General features: G+C 43.0%; 1 protein-coding gene across 1 annotated transcript in view; it reads right to left on the bottom strand.

Annotated features, from left to right (window-relative positions):
* Positions 1 to 21,418, bottom strand: part of LOC144827878 (uncharacterized) — a 256,770-nt gene that overhangs the window by 167,179 nt on the left and 68,173 nt on the right. Inside the window, 2 exon segments of the mRNA XM_078686043.1 lie at positions 11,319 to 11,601; positions 11,603 to 14,010. Of these exon segments, the coding sequence (XP_078542169.1) occupies positions 11,319 to 11,601; positions 11,603 to 13,470 (2,151 nt within the window). The 5' untranslated portion in view covers positions 13,471 to 14,010.

The raw sequence follows: 21,418 nt of genomic DNA, 5'->3' as shown, positions 1-21,418 counted from the left end.
TCTAAATTTGCCAAGCACTAAAAAATCTTCTATGTAAAAATGTCAAGTAGTGTTTTAAGTTTTTGATTACTGTTATTGATTTACTGTTGGGTAATAGTGGTTAATAACATTTTTTATTATATTTTACCACAGATTCAACTGCAGATCATTTCAAGATTTCAGCATGCCAACCAAAGAAAGACTGAGAAAGGCTGCAAAACGTCAAAGACAGCAGGTCAATGAAAAAAAGCAGCAGTCCTCTAACAAAAAGATTTGTCAAGTCACCAAGAAAGCACCGGGTAAGAGTGCAAAAACATTCATAAGAAATATCTGTAGTAAAAAAAATATTACTACAGAAAATGTTTCAGTCCAGAAAAAGAGAAGCAATTCAAACGGAAAGGAAAGGCCAATGAAAAATGTTACTGCTAGAGCAAGAGATAACTCTGTGCATGATAGTAGAAGGAAACAACAGTTTAGGGACATTCGTAAACGAATGTTCCGCAACAGGATAATTGGCAATTTGTTAAAAAATATTAAGAAAGGTCAACAGAAAGTGGTTTTTTATAAGAGAAAAAAAATAGTTGAGAAAGTTATTGATCAGGCATTTGAAATTAAACGTAAGTTATTTATTTTGATAATCAATAGAATTAGGAAGCTAAACAAGGCAATTTATGATTTCAAAAGAAATAGTAGATGGAAGAGAATAGTTAATCGTAGTAATTTTTGTGAAGTTTTTTCTGGAGAATGGATGCATAGTTCAAGCTGTGAGGCATTTTTTAAGGAGGAGAGTTATTTCCAGGATAATGATTTGGTGCATGCAGTTGACACCAGTGGTCGAGCTTATGAAGTGAAAGATGGTTGTCCAGTTGAAAAAGAAAAACTTGTGACAACAGAGGCAGAAGAGGTGTTAGGTAATGAGGTTTTAGGAAGACGTCCTAAGGGTCCTGTGTACACCTGGAAGTGTAGTAGTATTTGCAGTGTGCGACAGGATTCCATCAATTTGCTTTGTGATTTTGTACGGTCATTTAATAAGAAAAGTTTGAAGCAGAAAATGAAGTTGTTGCAAGAATTAGATCCTTGCAGAGTGAGAGAAGTGACAGGTTTGCATGGTCATTCACTGGCTTGTCTTTCCAGGAGAGTATGCCAGAGTGTTTTTCATCATTTCAGGATGCTAGCAGTGCATCATAATAAAGTGAGGAAATTAGTTAGAATGTTTTATTATGCTAAGAGTCCAGCAATTATGCTTAAACAATTATGCGCTGCTCTTTTGCATGGTTCTGAAATAGATGTGAAGAATATATGTGAAGAAATTGAGTTTTGTTACTTTGGAAGTAAAGAGGAGAATGTTGAAATTGACCAAGAAGAAGCGGGTAATGTGGAAGATAGTGTACAGGTTTCCAGTACAGATAATTTCCAGAGGGAAATTGCGACGTTTGAGGTGAAATCAAGTGAGAGGCCAAATTTCACTTGTGTGTGTTGTCGACGCACTTATTATAGGAATCAGACTAAGTTAGTGGATTTATATGCAAAAAGTGAAAGGGAAAATAATAGTGAATGGAAGGATTTCACAACATACTTGATGGTAGAAAATTGTTTTGATTTGGGATTGGATCAACGTTTGTGTACTTATTGTTGTAACAAATTAAATCAAAAACAGATGCCTGCTAGAGCAGTTCATAATAATCTGGAATTGGTTGAGATTCCGTCTGAATTGAAGGATTTAAATACTTAGGAATCTATTTTGATTCAAAGTATCCATCCCTTTCAGGCTATTGTAAGAATGGAGCCAAAGACAGGGAAATTGCCTCCATCAGATTTACAGAGAGGATTAAAGGGAAGAGTTGTTTATTTGCCTCTAGATTTGAAGAAAAACATTAACACAATTGGAGTAGAAAAAGTGGAAGAGGAACCTCTGGTTATCTTAGTTAATGGGGTTCCGACAAAGAATAAGAAAATATGGCAAGATTTAGTGGATGTTAGGAAAGTTAAAAAGGCAACATTGTATTTGAAAAAAAATAATAAATACTATAAGAATGTATATGTTGCAGAAGAGGAAGTAAGTGAGGAAGAGGATAGCGATTTGTGTGCTGGTCAAATTGAGAAAGTAGAACCCTCTACTAGTGAAGAAATATATGAACATTATAGTGTTCATCCTTTGCATTCCAAGGAAGTCATGGGGAATGCTATTGAGTTGTTTCAAATGAAACAAGCCAAAGGGAGTCCCATTAGTGTTTGGGAGGAAAGTTTGGAAGCTCGGTGTTTCCCACAGCTTTTTCCAACAGGTCAGGGAGGAAGATATGATGAGCGACCTCATCAAATTCCTGCTTCTGAATACCGGACTTTGCGATTGTATGCAGGAGATGCTAGGTTTCGACAATGCATTCCCTATTTGTTTCATCTCCTGTTTGAAAGCGATCTGTCTGGACTGTCATATGCAGTGAACCACATCTTGAAAAGTAGTATACACATGCAAAACATCTCGGCAAGTGACTTTATGGATAAAGTCAATGTCCAAGACAGTATTTTGGATTCTCACCTGATTAATCTCATGGCGTGTCAGCGTGGTACTAATGAGTACTGGTACCGTCGTCATGGTGATTTAAAATGTATGCTGAGGAACTTAGGAACTCCCACATGGTTCCTCACTCTGAGCTGTGCCAAGTATGGCTGGGAAGACTTACTTGAATTTCTACGAGAGGCAAATGGAAACATCGAAAACATCGAATTCAAGACACCCGGAGAACTGTGCTCTTTGGATCCAGTCAATGTATGCAGGTACTTCAATCATAGATTTGAAGCTATGATGTCTTTCATCATGAATAAGAAGAATCCACCTCTTGGAGAGGTGTTGGATTTCTTCTGGAGAAAGGAGTACCAAGCAAGAGGTGCTCCTCATATACATATGTTGCTGTGGATCAAGGATGCACCTAAATTTGGAACGGATCCAGAAGACTCAGTGATGAGTTTCATACAACAGTATTATACGTGTGCTGTTCCAAACGCAAAGGAGAAGAAAAGCCTAAGAGAAAAAGTTCTACGTTTCCAAAGCCATCGATGTGGAAAGTACTGTCGTCGTAAATTCCGAAACAAGGACAAGTTCTACACCAAATGTCGTTTCGGCTTTCCACGACCGGTGATTTCTATAGGAAGAGTAAACAGTTTGATGTCTTCGCTGCGACATAATGTGATGAAGAAATCACCTAAAAACACATACAATTTGAAGAGGAACGAAGAGTCCAAGTACATCAACGACTACAACCCGGTGATTTTGTCCATGTGGAATGCTAACATGGATATACAGTTTGTGGCTGATAACTGTATGGCTGTGGCTCGGTATGTGACATCTTACATCACCAAAAAAGAGAAGACAGAATTGAAGGATATGTGGGAGGACATTTCCCATGAAAAGAGCCTCAGCAAGAAGTTGTACAGTTTCAGTCTGAAGATGTTGTCGCATCGAGAAATCGGAGCTTACGAATGTTCTGACCGGTTGTCTTCAGCAAGTCTCTATGCCAAGTCCAGGAGTATCGTTTGGGCGAGTCTTGGTCTTGCTGCAACGCGTAATCGAGTTCTGAAACCTGTGCGGGAAATTGAGTAGTTGGCGGAAAAGGAGCCAAACAGTACCGACATTTTGAAGACCAACATGTTGGATACATATTATCCAAATCGAAGCAGTCACCTCGAGAATGTTTGTCTGTATGAGGTTCTTCAAAATTACATATTCAAGAGGAACATCAAAGAAGATACTGAGAAAGGACTGTATGCTGTAATAGGAAGTGAGGGATGTCTGGTCAAGCAAAGAAAATGCCACTTGGTAAACCATCGAAAATTGAGTGGCGAATCTCCTGAAAAAAAGGAGTTTTTCTATTTAGCACTTTTGCAACTTTTCAAGCCTTGGCGTGCAGAAGAGGAACTGCTTGGAGATTTCCTCTGTTACGAAGACTCTTTCAATGCTGCCAAGGAGACCATAGAATGTCCTGCTTTTCCCAAATATGTAGAAATGTTGAATGCGGAAATTGAGCAGGAAGCAACGATTGCAGCCGAGATTGCCAGAGACAGTTCTCAGGACAGTCAGAGTTCTGCTTCATTGAGTCAGGATCCACTAGGAGGACCTGTTATCGAAAATGAAGCTGCCACTGCTATGAATGAAGTGGAAAGAGCCATGGCACATGCTCAGGAGGATGCGGTTAACTTAGAAGAGTTCGAAAGACAACTCAACGTTGAGCAGAGGAAAATATATGACGAAGTTACCATGCAAATTGATCATGGATTAAGTCATGACAAGAAAGAGTGCTCATGTACGTCGTTGAAGCCTGTCCGACTGTACGTGAGTGGAGAAGCGGGAACTGGAAAAAGTTTCCTTATTAAAGCAATTTCATGTTATTTGCAGGAAAGGACAGAGTCATCGCTGTCTTGTGTTGTCACCGCTCCAACTGGACTGGCAGCACATAACATTAAAGGGATTACTTTACATCGTTTACTGATGCTGCCAGTGGAGCATGACAACAAATTACAATATCACAAGCTATCTGGAGATGCTTGTTGTGAAGTTTCAAGAATCTTAAGGAAAATGAAACTTCTTATCATTGGCGAAGTAAGCATGGTTTCCAATGTCATGCTTGCCTTTGTGCATTTGAGAATGCAAGAAGTTCTCAAAACAGAGTATGATGTGTTATTTGGTGGCAAACACATCATTGTTTTCGGAGATCTTCTGCAGCTGACACCAGTGAAAGGGCAACCTGTGTTCAAAATGCTCACGCATGAAGATACCAGGAAGTGCCTAGGGAGCATTGGCAACGTCAATATATGGTTAAACTTCAATTATGCTGAACTGCATGAAAATATGCGTCAGGCGAAGGATGAAGTTTACAAGACTATTCTACAAGATGTTAGAATTGGAAAAGTGACCGAGCATGGGAAAGAAGCTTTACATGCACGATTACTGTCAAATTTATATCCAGAACAAGATGTTGTGCCTGAGAATATTTTTCAGAAAATTACTGATGCCAACTCTTGCAGAATGTGCCAAATTCAACAACAAAATGTTGCATTTAGAAAAGCAAGAGATTGTGAAACTGGAAGCTATTGACAGAGTAGAGCATATGGGATCAACAATTATTTTGTCTGAGAATTTGAAAACAAAATTGGATTCATTAGAGAAGACTATATCTAAAACTGCAGGTTTTGAAAAGACTCTGAATGTGTGCTTGAACTGCCGTATAATTTTAAGAAGGAATTTACATGTTGAAAGAGGTCTGGTAAATGGATCAATGGGTAATGTTGTTGATTTTGTAAAATACAGAAATAGAGATGGAATTGAATTTTTAAAAATTAAATTTGATGGCATTGAGGAAGTACAGCGAATTGGTCGTTGTTCTGCTAGATTTTTGCTTGTAAAAGACTTATATGTTCGCCGTAAGCAGTTTCCTGTTTGCTTGGCATATGCGGTGACAATCCATAAATCGCAAGGTTTAAGTGTAGACAGTGCATTGGTGAATATTGGCAGTTCTGTGTTCAAGGAGGGTATGGCATATGTGGCATTGTCACGAGTTAGAACTTTATCGGGATTGTACTTGATTGAGTGTGATGTCACAAACATTTGTGCGGATCTAGATTGTGTTAAGGAATACAATAGGTTAAGAAGAGAGTATGCGCCACATTTGCCTCAATATCCTTTGTTTGAGAAACGTGTGGTAGGCCGGAAACTAAGAAATGTGACCAATACTGGGGAGGTTGTAGCAAAAAGACGAAAAATCGATGAACCTGAAATTATAAGCAGAAACAAAAAGGATTCTGTTGAAGATGTTGTTGGTTTTCAATTTGAAAACAGTTCTGGTGTCAACTGCTATGCTAATGTAGTGGTTAATGTTTTGTTTTCTCTAGAAAATGTAAAAGAAGAGATTGTGGTAAATTCTGATCAAAGATTTTGCAGTTTGTTAAATTCTGTGTTAGAGAAATGTAGCACTGATAGAACAAAAATAGAAAGTGTGTCTGAAATTCGAAATCTGTTAGACAGATGTTCAGGCCAAACACAATTCTCTCAAAATATTCAGCAAGATTGTCAGGAGTTTTTAATGTATATGCTTGATGTATTGCATGCTGAAGGTGTAGATGTAGATCACCTGTTTGGGCTTTCTTATCAATGGCAGCATGACTGCGAGAACTGTAGGGTATCAAGTACTACTAGTGTAGACTCAGAAAGATTTATATATTTAACTTTGCCAGACAGTAAATCAGTCTCTTTTAATAAACTAGTAAAAGCAGCTGATCACAACATGGAGTGTAGCCAATGTAAATCTGAAATGATGTCCACATTATTTATACGAACATATGGCCAGTATGTTATTTTAATGTTCCAACGATGTAGGCCTGATGGAACAAAATTGACAACTTTAATTAAACATTTTGTGGCTTCACAGTTGTCAATATCAGGAAGGACTTTTGTAACTGCAGCAATTATATATCATGACGGTCCTTCAATAACATCAGGACATTACACAGCTTATTTAAAGTCTAGAAATGGCTGGTCATTCTGCAATGATTCTGTTTTAATTTTCAAAAAAAAATTGCCGTATGACCTTAAAAACTCTTACCTGGTGTTTTTAAAACCAAAATTTTAGGGAAACAATCTCGGGATGTGCTCTGAGGAATTTCAAGAAGTTCTAATGGCTCCTACACAATTTGGCCTTGAGGATAAGTGTAGTACAGAGACATAACTTCTTACCATAACACTGGACGTCATGGAGAAATAAGTGCACTTTGAATGAGTTCAGAAAAACTGTTTCTTTTTATAAGCTAATTGAAGCAGCCAATCAAAACATGGAGTAGAGGGAATGTAAGTCTGCAATGCTGTCTACTGTTTTACATTGCTTTGTGATTAAAAGTGATGTAGAGAATTAAATAATTGTAGTAGTCATAGAGGTAGTGTAAGTCTGCTTCATAGTAAGCAGTATCAGTGTCATAGGAAATGTAGAACATGACTGAGCAAGAAGGGGAAGATATTACTAGTCCAGGATTGTGAAAATGATCTTCAACATTTTAATTGTGAAAGTTGCGGAAATACAACATGACGGGATTGGCTTACAAGAATTCTAAGAGTTATAAATGGCTCAGACATGATTTGGCCTTGTGGAAACGTGTGGTAGAGAGCAAGAAGGCATTTATTGTATGTAACATGTTTTTCAAAACGATGGAGGTTTTCTTTCAGAAAGTGGCGGTCTGAAAGTAATAACAGCACAACAGAGTGTAAGCTGTTCATAGGACATCCTTCGACGTCATGGAAAGTAAGTTAACTTTAAGGAGTTCTGAATTCTGATTTGTTATGTTGTATGGGTTTTTTAAACACAATCATTTTGATTGTGTTTTTTTTTCCCCGCTGTTATATGATGAATACCTTCAAGTCACTGTTTTTAGTGAAATTTGATACATTCTGAGAACAGCAAAACTACATTTCCACAATGAGATACCTAAGCAAAGGAAAGACAGGTGATATGATTGTGGAATGAGCAAAATAAATTGCACGTTTTTCAATTATATTACCTGTGTTTCCTAACATTACACATCACATTGTGTAGATGAGGTTTAGGCCTGTTCCTGGAGACAGAGGAGGTCTGACATTTGTTCAAGAGTGCAGTGGACATGACTCACTTCGTTGGTAGGCCTCCACATGTATTATCTCCTCTGTATTCTTCAACAAACCTAAATTCCATCTGCAACCCTGACTATGACTTACCTGAAACAAATCTGTGCATAGGTTACACCTTATTGGCATCTTGAAACAATCATTTAAAATGTTAGGGTCAGATTTATGGTGGCCGTGCGCCTCTTTTGCTCCATTGTGGGTCACTTTTGTGTAAAAGATGCACCATGTTGCAAGATAGGTTTCAGTTCGTCTCCAGCAAGATACCATCAGTTTAAAATGTATATAATTAGCACTGTGTAGGGGGCATGCAGAAGCTGAAGCTTTTGTAAGTGTCAAAGTTGTTGCATGCAGTGCTGCACTTCTGGGTACTGTTTAATATGCTGCACTACATCTGCACTATGAGATACCTAAGCCTAGGCAACACAGGTGATGTGATTGTGAAATGAGGAAAAGAAACTCCACATTTTTCCATTACATCACCTGTGTTTCCTAAGTTTACGAATGACATTGTGCAGATGAAGTTTAGGTCTGTCCACGGACACAGAAGAGGTCTGGCCTTTGTTCAAGAGTGAAGTGGACATGACTTACTTCATTGGTAGGCCTTCACATGTATTATCACCTCTGTATTCTTCAACAAGCATAAATTTGATATGCAATCCTGAGTAGGCCTCACCTTAAACAAACCTCTAGAGAGGCCACACCTTATCGTCATCCTGAATCAATCATTTCAAATGTTAGGGACAGATTTATGATAGGTGTATGCCTCTTTTGCGCCACTGTGCGTCACTTTTGTGATGCAGCGGCGGTGCAAAAGATTTGCTATGAGGCGACAAAATTACAAATTGATGCATCTAGGCAGATGTATCATGCTGTAAAAAACCCGTGCCACATGAAACCGATGCAGCAGTGATGCAAACGATGCACCATGTTGCAAGACTGGCCTGACTTCATCTCCAACAAGATAAGAAGCTAAGTCTTCTGTAAATGTCAAAATTGATGTATATACTGCTCAACTTCTATGTACTCTTTGATATGCTAGACTCCATCTGCACTATGAGATACCTAACCAAAGGCAACACAGGTGATGTGATTGTGAAATGAGGAAAAGAAACTCCACATTTTTCAATTAAATCACCTGTGTTTCCTCAGTTTACGAATGACATTGTGCAGATGAAGTTTAGGTCTGTCCACGGACACAGAAGAGGTCTGGCCTTTGTTCAAGAGTGAAGTGGACATAACTTACTTCATTGGTAGGCCTTCACATGTATTATGTCCTCTGTTCTCTTCAACAACTCGAAATTTCATTTGGAACCCTGAGTAGGCCTCACCTCAAACAAACCTCTGGATAGGACATATCTTATTGGCATCCTGAAACAAACATTTAAAATGTTAGTGTCTTGGGACACTTTTGTGAGACAACAGCAGTGCAAAAGATGCACCATTTTTTAAGATAGGCCTCACTTCATCTGCATCAAGATACTGTTAGTTTAAAATGTATATCTTTAGGACTGTGTAGGGGGCCTGGAGAAGCAGAAGCTTCTGTAAGTGTCAAAGTTGTTGAAAAACTGTTTGTCCTTCAATCTTTTCCCTTGTCTTTTCTAATTTTTAAATACATGTTTTAATATTTTTCAAATGTTTGTTCTCTCTTTCACAGATTGAAAGTATAAAAACAAAAAGTGAGTAAGTTAACGACAATTATAAGGTAAATGTTTTGTACTCTTTTCGTTACATTTCTATCACATTCACCTACTAGTAGTTCGACAGCTTCATTTCTTTAACCCTCAGTTTCCTGCCTTTGCTACTTCCCTCATTCCTTTCTCTATTACCTACTTACTCTACTCCTTCCACTCCTTTTCTCAGTCCCTCTCTTCTCATAGTTCCTCACTCTTGTTCACTCACTCCGTCTCTATTACTCTTAGTGTCTTTGACTGATCACTCTTTCACTACTTGTTCATTATGCTTCTTCTGTGTAGTTGAAGCACACTAAGGGGCATATTATGAACACAGCCAATAAAATTATTGCTGTTTTTATTGGCAGAAAAGTGTTGCGAAAGTGGTTTTAGCGGCAGTTTTCCGCCGCAAAAGCGGCTTTAGCGACACATTTCTGCCGATAAAAGCTGCAAAACTTTTATTGCCTATGTTGATGATATGGCTCTATGTTATTTACATTTCTTTGCTGTTTCAATTAATCTTTTTCTGTTATTTTTTCTTTTTTGTTTTCTGTTTTTTCTCTCTGTTATTCCACATGTTTTACTCTGATTTTGAACATTCACTCACATTCTCCAAGAAACTCTTCTTTGTTATTGTTCTACTCTCTTTTTTTTCTTTCACTTCCTTATCTATTTTGTTTTTCACAATTATACCCTCTTCCATCTTTTCTTCGGTAAATAGATCTATTAAACAGTATCTCTGGTTTACTCCCTATAGCTGTCTTTCTTTTAACATTACTCTCTGTTTACTTCCCTTATACTTACTCTTCTTTTTTTTTTTTTTTTTGGTTCGCTCCCGGTTCAGTGATGTCATCAGTGATGTCATTTGAGATGTCATCAGTGATGTCATCAGTGATGTCACTGACCATGTCATGAATGATGTAATATGTGACATCATCAGCAGTGGATTGCGGGTGCGCGATATATAGTTAGTACAACTAACTATATATGGAATTTCAATGGTTTTGTGTGAGCAAAATAAGTTTTTTTAAATGCTAATTCCTAACTATATATGGTCTATAACCTATGGGTTTTTCAGTGAATATATATATATATCGCAAACACAGTCCTGACAACAAGGCGTTTCTTTAAATAGCATGACCAGGAATGGACCACCACACAGCAAGTATTTTCTTTAGTGCTTGTTTTATTCTTCCACCAACAGCATGAAGCGTTTCGACCGGGTTACCCCGGTCTTGATCACATGACATGCCGAGACCAAAGATGTGGTTAAATACTATTGCACTTGAAATAAGCTCCTCCCATTACACTCATAGAATTAAACAACAGACTATTCCCGCAAAGTGATATGTTAGGGTAAAACCACTAAAGCAAACAATTTTTCAAAATTCAAATTTGTCCATTTGATGATCATTCAAATATTTCATGTTTGTTAAAGCCAGGTCATATCCCTTTAAAAAAGAAGAAAATTCATGATTAAATGCATATATACATATATATATACACACACACATACATGTGCAAACTTCTCTGCAAGTGTTTATAGCTGGCTTATTGTTTGCAGTTGAAGTGTCAGCCAATGATCCATTATTTATAGAATAAGTCATGTTTCTCACCTTACATGTACGTTATTATACATGTAAGCAGTCTGTGGTGCAATAATTCCCTTTTTTAATCATTGTGCGACATGGAAAGGCACACAAAATAAAAACTGTTGAAAGTTAAAAAAAACTGTAGGTTATTATATTGGAGCAGCATAGCTTACTCATTTAATAGTTTATTTAACATTTCAGGGTACACATACACTTGCTACACTAAATCAACCTTCACTGAGGATGTATCCTCAGATGCTGGAACACACATGTGCTTCGAGTGAAGCTTTCCCCATTTTTATGGTTTGTCCCTTGAAAGGATAATTTGAGCTCTTAACAGTGTGCTTTTCAAATTGAAGCGTTTCCCATATTCTGTTTGCTGCTAAAGTTTGTCATCAGTATGAAGTAGCTGATGACTCAACAGGCTGCACTTTAGAGAGAAGCTTTTCTCACTATCAGTACACTGAAAGGGTTTCTCCCGACTATGAATTCTCTGATGCTCCATAGGGTGTGCCACTGACGGATGTTTTTTCCACATTCTCCACAGTGATAAGGTTTCTCACCAGTGTGAATTCTCTGATGCACCACTAGGTTGTGCTTCTGGCTGAAGTTATTTACACATTCTCTGCACTGAAAGGGTTTCTCGCCAGTATGGGTTCTCTGCTGCTCCGCCAGGCAGTGCTTCTCACTGAAGCTTTTTCTGCACTCTGCACAGTTAGGATTTCTCACCAGTGTGGATTCTCTGATGTCTAAACAGTTTGCTTGGATGAGAGAAGCGTTTTCCACATTCTGTGCACCAATACGGTTTATCATCAGTATGAATTCTCTGATGTGTCAACAGTCTACTCTCTAAAGTGAAGCTTTTCTCACACTCTGTACAATGAAAGGGTTTCTCACCAGTGTGGATTCTCTGAAGCACTACTAGGGAGTGCTTCTGACAGAAGTTTTTTTCACATTCTCCACAGTGAAATGATTACTCAACAGTATGGACTCTCTGATGCACCAAAAGGCGTATTTTCCGAGAGAAGCTTTTCCCACATTCTGTACAATGATACGGGTTTTCACCAGTATGGACTCTCTGATGTTCCAAAAGTTGTATTTTCCGAGAGAAGCTTTTCCCACATTCTGTACAATGATATGGTTTTTCACCAGTATGGACTCTCTGATGTTCCAAAAGGCGTTTTTTCCGAGAGAAGCTTTTCCCACATTCTGTACAATGATAAGGTTTTTCACCAGTATGGACTCTCTGATGTAGCAAAAGGTTCATTTTCCGAGAGAAGCTTTTCACACATTCTGTACATTGATAAGGTTTTTCACCTGTATGGACTCTCTGATGTATCGAAAGGGAGTACTTCCGACTGAAGTTTTTTCCACATTCTCCGCAGTGAAAGGACTTCTCGCCAGTATGGGTTCTCTGATGCGCCACCAGGCTTCGCTTTTCCCTGAAGTATTTTCCACATTCTGTGCAGAGGTAGGGTCTCTCACCAGTGTGGATTCGCTGATGCACCTCTAGGGAGCGCTTCTGACTGAAGTTATTTCCACATTCTATGCAGTGAAAGGGTTTCTCACCAGTATGGGTTCTCTGATGCCGCACCAGGTAGCGCTTTCCACTAAAGTATTTTCCACATTCTGCGCAGGGGTAGGGTTTCTCACCAGTGTGGATTCTCTGATGCAACTCTAGGGAGTGCTTCTGACTGAAGTTTTTTCCGCATTCTGCGCAGGGGTAGAGTTTCTCACCAGTGTGGACTCTCTGATGTCTGAACAGTGTGCTTGGATTATAGAAGCGTTTTCCACATTCTGTGCACCAATACGGTGTATCATCAGTATGAATTCTCTGATGTGTCACCAGCGTATTCTTTAAAGTGAAACTTTTCCCACACTCTGTACAATGAAAGGGTTTCTCGCCAGTGTGGATTCTCTGATGCACAACTAGGGAGGGCTTCTGACGGAAGCTTTTTCCACATTCTCCACAGTGAAATGGTTTCTCACCAGTATGGACTCTCTGATGCACCAAAAGGCGTATTTTCCGAGAGAAGCTTTTCTCACATTCTGTACAATGATACGGGTTTTCACCAGTATGGACTCTCTGATGTTCCAAAAGGTGTATTTTCCGAGTGAAGCTTTTCACACATTCTGTACATTGATAACGTTTTTCACCTGTATGGACTCTCTGATGTATCGAAAGGTATACTTTTCGAGAGAAGCTTTTCACACATTCTGTACAATGATAAGGTTTCTCACCTGTATGGACTTTCTGATGTTCCAAAAGGTTTATTTTGTGAGAGAAATTTTTCACACATACTGTACAATGATAAGGTTTTTCACCAGTATGGACTCTCTGATGTACCAAAAGGTCTATTTTCCGAGAGAAGCTTTTCACACATTCTGTACAATGATAAGGTTTTTCACCAGTATGGATTCTCTGGTGTCTCCACAGACTCTTTGGCTCAGTGAAGCTTTTCCCACATTCTGTACACAGGTGTGATCTATCCTCAGATTGAACTATTTCAGTACTGTTCGGCGAACAACCCTCAGTGCAGCTTTTCTCACATTCTGCATCCTGGTAGAGTTTCTTCCCTAAAGGCATTCTCTGATAATTCAACCGAAAGTTCTGAGAGTCAAGCTTTACTCACACGTCTTACACTGTATTGTGTCTCTTAAGGGTATTATGATGCTTTTACTGATTGACATTGTAATGAGAAAAAGAACACTTTGTACACTTGTGCGGGTCAGTCTCATTATGAATCATCTGATGCAAGTACAGATGTGAGCTCTGAGTGACGCTTTTCTCAGACGTTGGACACTAATTTGGTTTCTCATCACAACATCTATGATACATATAGTAAAAAATTTGTGAAACCTTTTCACTTTATGTAATGATATAGGTTATCCCTGGCTCGAATCTTCAAAGTGGCCATACAAATGAGCTCTGTATGAAGCTTATCCCGCACTAGGACAGTGTTTCTCCAATGGACAATGTGTGTACAGGGTCAGGCTTCCAGTGGACGTTGCTTAGACTCTGCACACTTATGCAATTATTCTTCTTGTGATGCAGGGCAGGGCAGTGCAGGGCAGGGCTTTTGCGGTGCTTGGGTGCTGCAGGTTTGTTAATCAGGTCCTTTTGATTCTGTGAATGAAAAACAAATTTGAATACCGTTACAAATGAAAATTCGTAGCTGTTTTCAGCCAAGCGGCTATAAAATAGAGAAGCTGGAAAGAGTGATTTTGAGTGGAGAGGCACAGAAGAAGGAAAGCATTTGTGGCTGCCGTAGATATTAAGCTCTGGAGTCACAGTTAGAGAATAAATGTGCATTACAGTTTCTTGATTTTAATTAGTGAACTAGTTTGTCTACTGCGCCGCCAATCATAAACCCTAATGTCAACAGCACAGTTTCGAGAAACGGCCTCAGTCTCTGTATGTCCTACTCTACCCGTCTCAGTCGTTTGTTAATTCTTTCTCTCCGTATGTTTTTCTGTCTATGATTCTCTCTCTCTCTCTCTCTCTCTCTCTCTGTCGGGCTCTTTTGTGACAATGATGTCAGTGACTGCTCATCTTGTTACCAAACAAGTACTAGAGAGAATCAGGGATGTGTCTTTTGGTGCCAAGTGACAGGAGAAGACAACAGTCAGTCAGTAATCCTCTGAGCCCCCTGGAGCCTCAGTGCTCCTCTGAGCCCCCTGCAGCCTCAGTGCCCCTCTGAGCCCCCTGGAGCCTCAGTGCTCCTCTGAGCCCCCTGCAGCCTCAGTGCCCCTCTGAGCCCCCTGCAGCCTCAGTGCTCCTCTGAGCCCCCTGCAGCCTCTGTACTCCTCTGAGCCCCCTGCAGCCTCAGTGCTCCTCTGAGCCCTCTGCAGCCTCAGTGCTCCTCTGAGCCCCCTGCAGCCTCAGTGCTCCTCTGAGCCCCCTGCAGCCTCAGTGCTCCTCTGAGCCCCCTGCAGCCTCAGTGCTCCTTTGAGCCCCTGCAGCCTCAGTGCTCCTCTGAGCTCCCTGCAGCCTCAGTGCTCCTCTCATCCCCCTGCAGCCTCTGTGCTCCTCTGAGCCCCTGCAGCCTCTGTGCTCATCTGAGCCCCCTGCAGTCTCCGTGCTCTTCTGAGCTCCCCTGCAGCCTCATTGCTCCTCTGAGCTCCCTGCAGCCTCAGTGATCCTCTGAGCCCCCTGCAGCCTCAGTGCTCCTCTGAGCCCCCTGCAGCCTCAGTGCTCCTCTGAGCTCCCTGCAGCCTCAGTGCTCCTCTGAGCTCCCTGCAGCCTCATTGCTCCTCTGAGCCCCCTGCAGCCTCAGTGATCCTCTGAGCCCCCTGCAGCCTCAGTGCTCCTCTGAGCCCCCTGCAGCCTCAGTGCTCCTCTGAGCTCCCTGCAGCCTCAGTGCTCCTCTCAGCCCCCTGCAGCCTCTGTGCTCCTCTGAGTCCCATGCTGCATCAGTGCTCCTCTGAGCCCCATGCAGCCTCAGTGCTCCTCTGAGCCCTCTGCAGCCTCAGTGCTCCTCTGAGCTCCCTGCAGCCTCAGTCCTCTTCTGAGCTCACTGCAGCTTCAGTGCTTCTCTGAGCTCCCTGCAGCTATAGTGTTCTTATGACCCCCTGCAGCCCCTGCGCTCCTATGACCTCCCCTACAGCCCCAGTGTTCCTCTGAGCTCCCTGAAGCTTCAGTGTTTCTCTGAGCTCCCTGCAGCCTCAGTGCTTCTCTGAGCTCCCTGCAGCCTCAGTGCTTCTCTGAGCTCCCTGCAGCCTCAGTGCTTCTCTGCGCTCCTTCCAGCATCAGTGCTTCGCTGAGCTTCCTGAAGCTTCCTGCAGCCTTGGTGCGCTAATTAACCCCCTGCAGCCTCAGTGCTCCTTTAGGCTCCCTGCAGCCTCCTACAGCCTTGGTGCTCTTATCCCCCCGCAAACTCAGTGCTCCTCTGAGCTCGCTGCAGTCTCTATTCTTCTCTGAGCCCCTTCAGCATCAATGCTCCTCTGAGCCTCATGCAGCCTCAGTGCTCTTCAGAGCAACCTGGGGCTTCAGTGCTCCCCTGAATCCCTTGCAGCCTCAGTGATCCTCTGAGCCCCCTTAAGCGTCATTGCTATTCTGAGCTCCCTGCAGCCTCTCAGGAGCACTGAGGCTACAGGGAGCTCAGCGGGGCACTGAGGCTACAGGGAGCTCAGCAGGGCACTGGGGCTACAGGGAGATCAGCAGGGCACTGAGGCTACAGGGAGCTCAGAGAAGTACTGAGGCTGTGAAATGAAATCACCCTTCTGTTAAAATAGTTCCAGCATGACTTATAGGGCAAGGTTTGCATTATATCTATTTGTCTGAAGATATTCCTAAAAAACGCATCTTTAACAAGGCATTCATGGCAGTATGTAACAACAATAAAAATAAATATTTAGGCAGACAAGTAACAAGTGACTTTAAGTATGAAGCGAACATGTGAAAACTTAAAAGACCAGCAGGAGAAGTGTCATGTTTGAGAGTTGCAGTTGCCACAATAAGATGAGAGGTCCACAACCCCTTCAGTTAAAATGTACTTAAAAGGCTGGAACCTGAGACACTAGGCAGGGGTGCTCCCTGTCCCCCCTATTGTTTATTGTCACAATCAATCCCCTTGCCCGTCACATTCAGGAATGTCATCCCCATAGAGGCTTGCAACTCCATACAGGACCACTTGCTGCCTCCTTCTATGCAGATGATATTATGTTGTTCGTTCGACACCCGGCGGAGAATTCACCCCCGCTTTTGAGGGAGGTGGTTTGCTTTAGGGTGCATTCTGGGTTACTTATAAATTGGGCAAAGTCAGAAATATTTCCACTTACCTCTGCCAGTACCCAAGTGGACATAGAATTCCCACTGACATGGTGTACCGACCCTCCCAAATATTTGGGCAGCTATTTACATTGCTGTGCTGCAGAGGTCATTCGCCTTAATTACGGGCCTGCAATTGACCGTCTTACGGAGCAGATAGATAGATGGATTAAGCGTGCTCTCTCTGTAGCTGGGAGGATTGCTATAATTAAAATGGTAGCTCTGCCACGAATACTATATTTATTTATAAACATTCCAATCGCCTTGACCTCGTCCTTTTTTATTACCCTATATTCCCTGCTGATTCGCCTGATTTGGGTGGGTAAACAACCATGTATAAGTCTGGCCACTCTAACACTACCATTTGAACAAGGGGGGGTTGATGTCCCCGACTTTTATTTATACTATCTTGTGACGCAGACACATTTCACATACTTTTGGTACCACCCAGACACTCGTATACAATGCCTTAGACCTGAGCTCTCCCAGATACATCCATGCTCACTCCTAACGGTACAGCCACTGGGCCTCCCTTGCCACCCCAGTGAGATAGAAACAATGAATGAATGAATGAATGAAGTATACTTGTAAAGCACACTGTTACTCCATCTCGGAGTGTCCCGGCGCTGTATACCGCTGGGGAACCCGTCCTGGCTTTCCCTGTGAGATGGTCCCTACTGGGTATCTCCAAGGTGAGACCAGGCATCCTCGGCGTTGAAGGGGCCGTTGTGAAGAATAAGCAAGCTATTGCCCAGAGTTGCAGAGTGGAGCCCAAGGTTAGAGTAGGCGCCGAGGCGAGAATTATCGAGTCCGCGGACCTTGACCCAAGACCCTGCCGCGTTGGGAATTGAACCCTGGTCCCGGGCCGATCTCAGCTTCTGGGTCTGCCGCCTCTGCCGCCTCTAACCACTTAGCCACACTTCTCCACTAGCTGGCAACAACATGCTGGGCATGGACCAAGCTACGGCGTTACTTGCACCGTAACGTCTTATACTGCCCCCACATACACTTAGCTACAACCTACAACCTGATCTTCTGTTTCTTACGGAGACTTGGTTCTGCCCGGACTCCCTTCCAACCCTTTTGGCCACCCTTCCTATTATGCCATCCGTGCCAATCGTCCGGCCGGTAAGGCTGGTGGTGGGGTGGCTCTTATCGCTCGCACGGACCTTCACTTCCAGACACTACCAGCTCCCCCCATTGCAATGATTGATTATCTGGTTGTTCGCTCTGCTTCCTTCTCGCCACCTCTCACCTGCCTGCTCGTGTATCGTCCCCCACATACCACAGTGGACTTCCTTCACGCCTTCCAGGACCTGCTAGCTACCCTAGCAGTCAATAACTCCTCCATCCTGCTGCTTGGCGATTTTAATTACTGGCCTTTTGATCCAGCTGAGGGTCTTTCGTCTAAAGTATTTTCTGATTCTCTTTCTTCTTTTAATCTGGTGTCTCAAGTTCACTGCCCCACTCACATCCATGGCCATATTTTGGACCAGGTTTGGTCGCTCAATTGTCCTGTTTCCTCCCTGGTGGTCTCCCACTGCACTTGGTCCGATCATTTTTTAGTTTCTTTTTCTTTGTACCCCAGTCTTGTTAGGAAATCTCCCCTCCCTAGGAACACATGGGCCCGGAATTGGACTCATGTGGACGTGCCATCACTCTGCTCCTCCCTTTCTACCTCCTGCCCCAACCTTCAAGATCTCCCTTTCCATTGTCAAATGGACTCTCTAAATACTTGGCTCAGTAGAGGCTGCGATCAGGTGGCCCCTCTCAGACGAGTTTCTGCCAGGCGCAATTATGGCGCCAATAGGTGGTTTAATACCGCATTGAAAGAGGAAAAACTGACCCTCTGGCAAGCGGAGCGTGCCTGGCGACGTGCCTATTGTCCCACTCTTAAAACTGAGTACACAACTCGTCTGAACCAATATAAGAAGTCCATCCTCTTGGCCAAAACGGAGTACTTCTCTTCTAAAATCTTGCTCGCTGAAAATCAGCCTAGAGAAATTTTCTCTATTGTACAAGATCTGGCATTCTCTGACAGAGTAACCCTCAAACCCTCCCCTTCCCAGACCCTCTGCGATTCACTTAATAGCTATTTTTTAGACAAAGTCTTAGCTATTAAGTCTAACGTTGTCCCTCCCCCTCCCTCTTATTCGGATCCACAGCCCTTCTCCCCTCAGATGCATCTTGATCACTTTCCCCCTCTGACTACAGAAGCTTTCCGGTCTCTCATCTCGACGGTTAAGTCAGGCTCTCCATCTGACATCTGCCCTGCACACATTTTAAAAAAATTTATTTGGCTTGTCCTTCCCCTCCGCTCACTCTTCTTAATAACTCCCTGGCTCATGGTGTTGTTCCCCAGACTCACAAATCGGCAATCATTATCCCCATTTTAAAAAAGCCTGGCTCCGACCCGTCCTCACTTACTACTTACCGCCCCATTTCCCTCCTCCCTTTCCTTGGTAAAATTTTGGAGCGTCATATCACTAGATCGCTCAGTATCTTCGTGGAGGAGAACGGCTGCCTAGCCTCTCGTCAGGCTGGGTTTCGCCCGGCACACTCTACAGAGTTTGTTGTCCTCTCTGTGCTGGACAACCTCAGAGAGGGCATGGATGCTGGCCGGCCTCAGGCTTTGGTCCTCCTCGATTTATCCGCCGCCTTCGACACGGTGGATCACTCCATCCTTCTTTCCCGTGTCGAGGCGGTCGGCATCCGGGGGTCCGCCCTGGCCTGGCTTGCATCCTTTTTAAAGGACCGCACTCAGGCTGTCCATCTGGCCAATTTCTCTGCTCCCCTCCAATTGGTCCACTGCGGAGTGCCGCAAGGTTCTTCTTTGTCTCCTTTATTATTTAATTTGTACATTTCCCCTCTTATTTTTGCACTTCAGCAGATGGACGTCACCATCTACAACTATGCTGACGATCTCCAATTGGTTTTTAATCTATCCTCCTCCCCTGAGTCCATTCACAATTTTCACTCTACTATGTTGTTTATCAGGGACTGGATGAGCTTTAATCATCTGAAGCTTAACCCCGACAAAACCGAGCTGGTGTTGACGGGAGGCTCCTCCAGTCCCTGGTCCTCTTTCTTTTGGCCTTCTTCCTTGGGTCCCCCTCCCACCCCTTCTTTTTCGGTTAACCCCTTCGACGCTCATGACGAGCTGGGCTCGTCATGGCGTAGCCTCCTCGCACGCTCATGACGAGCCCAGCTCGTCACGTAAAGTGCGATTACGAAAAACCCAGCGTACGGGCGGAATTCCGCCCGCACGCATGCGGTTAAAACCCTAGGGATTAAACTCAATGCGCACCTCTCACTGCACTCTCAGATCAGTTCAGTTGTTTCTTCGTGTTTCCTCACTCTTCGCACTATCCGTAAGGTGTCCCGTTTTTTTTCTTTCTGTGCCCTCAAACTTATTCTGTCTGCGATGGTGATCTCCCGCTTGGACTATGGCAACGCCTTGTATAACGGTGTCCCCGCCTACCATCTTCAGAGACTCCAACTAGTGCAGAATCAGGCAGCCCGACTTGTCTACAATCTGTCCAAGTCCTATCATGTTACCCCGCTGCTCAAAGCTCTGCACTGGTTGCCTATCCGGGAGCGTGCCTTGTTTAAGATGGGTTGTATCACCTTCCAGGCATGGGCAGGGACAGCCCCTCACTTTATCTCCTCTGAGATCAAGGCATACTGTCCTAGCAGAGAGTTGCGTTCCTCTTCACAATCTCTTCTGGTTGTCCCTCGTTTCAAGAAGAAGAGGATAGGTGGCGCAAAATTCTCTACGCTTGCGCCTACCTTCTGGAATGCCCTTCCTCCCTCCCTTAGATTTTCCACCCATTACTTAGAATTCCGCAAATCCTTAAAAACATTTTTGTTCGCCCAAGCTTTCCCAGGTTAGTTGGCCGGTTCTTCTCTTCCCCTTGGTTTTATGTCCCAGCGCCAAGAAACCGCGTGGTGTATGTGCGCTTTATAAATATTTTAATTTCAATTTCAATTTCAATTATGGCTGCCTCCTACCACTGAAACACTCACCCAAAAAACATTGGACAAATATAGACTACGCACTGCTGGGGATTTGTTTGATGACTCCCGTCCACGCACGATTGCTGAATTGACATCAGGTGGGGGCGCTACACACATGGACAGCTTCCTCCTCCATAGAGTGAGGGGTGGCATGCTGAGTGCCTTGCCTGAAACAGCTACAGAACCAGAGGACGTTCCTCCTCTCACGTTGGTCATTAACTCTTCGGACTCTACTCACCTGGTTTCCCGCCTATATCACTTATCACAAACTTTGAGGCCTGTCATGGGCCTTAGGGCTAGTGTGGCTTGGGAACAGGACCTGGGGGCTCAGCTGGCGAATGCCGTATGGGCATATTGCTGCTCACAGACGCAATATATCTTGTACAACTATGGACATAAACTACTACATTATGCATACCTACATAGACCATACATCACCCCAAAACTAATTACCAGAATACACCCCAGTGCCTCTAGTGCAGGTGCCAGGTGCGCGATATTGAACGCATTTGGTATGGAATTGTATAACTATTTCGTCATACTGCGGAGAGGTATTTCAACACTTGTCACGTATGGTCGAGCAAATACTACCTCCCACATCGCTGTTGGCAGTGTTAGGATATGTCAAGCCCATTAAAAGGTGCATTAGAAGGTTCACAGCTATAGCCCTGCTCTTAGCTAAACATCGAGTTTTCTTGAACTGGGGTAGAGCACACCCACCAACAATAAAAGAATGGCTTTGAGAGCT

Source organism: Lissotriton helveticus, chromosome 4_1, assembly GCF_964261635.1.
Source record: "Lissotriton helveticus chromosome 4_1, aLisHel1.1, whole genome shotgun sequence".
Lineage (NCBI taxonomy): Eukaryota > Metazoa > Chordata > Amphibia > Caudata > Salamandridae > Lissotriton > Lissotriton helveticus.
Note: the sequence above shows the minus strand (reverse complement) of the source record. Positions and strands in the feature narration are given on the sequence as shown.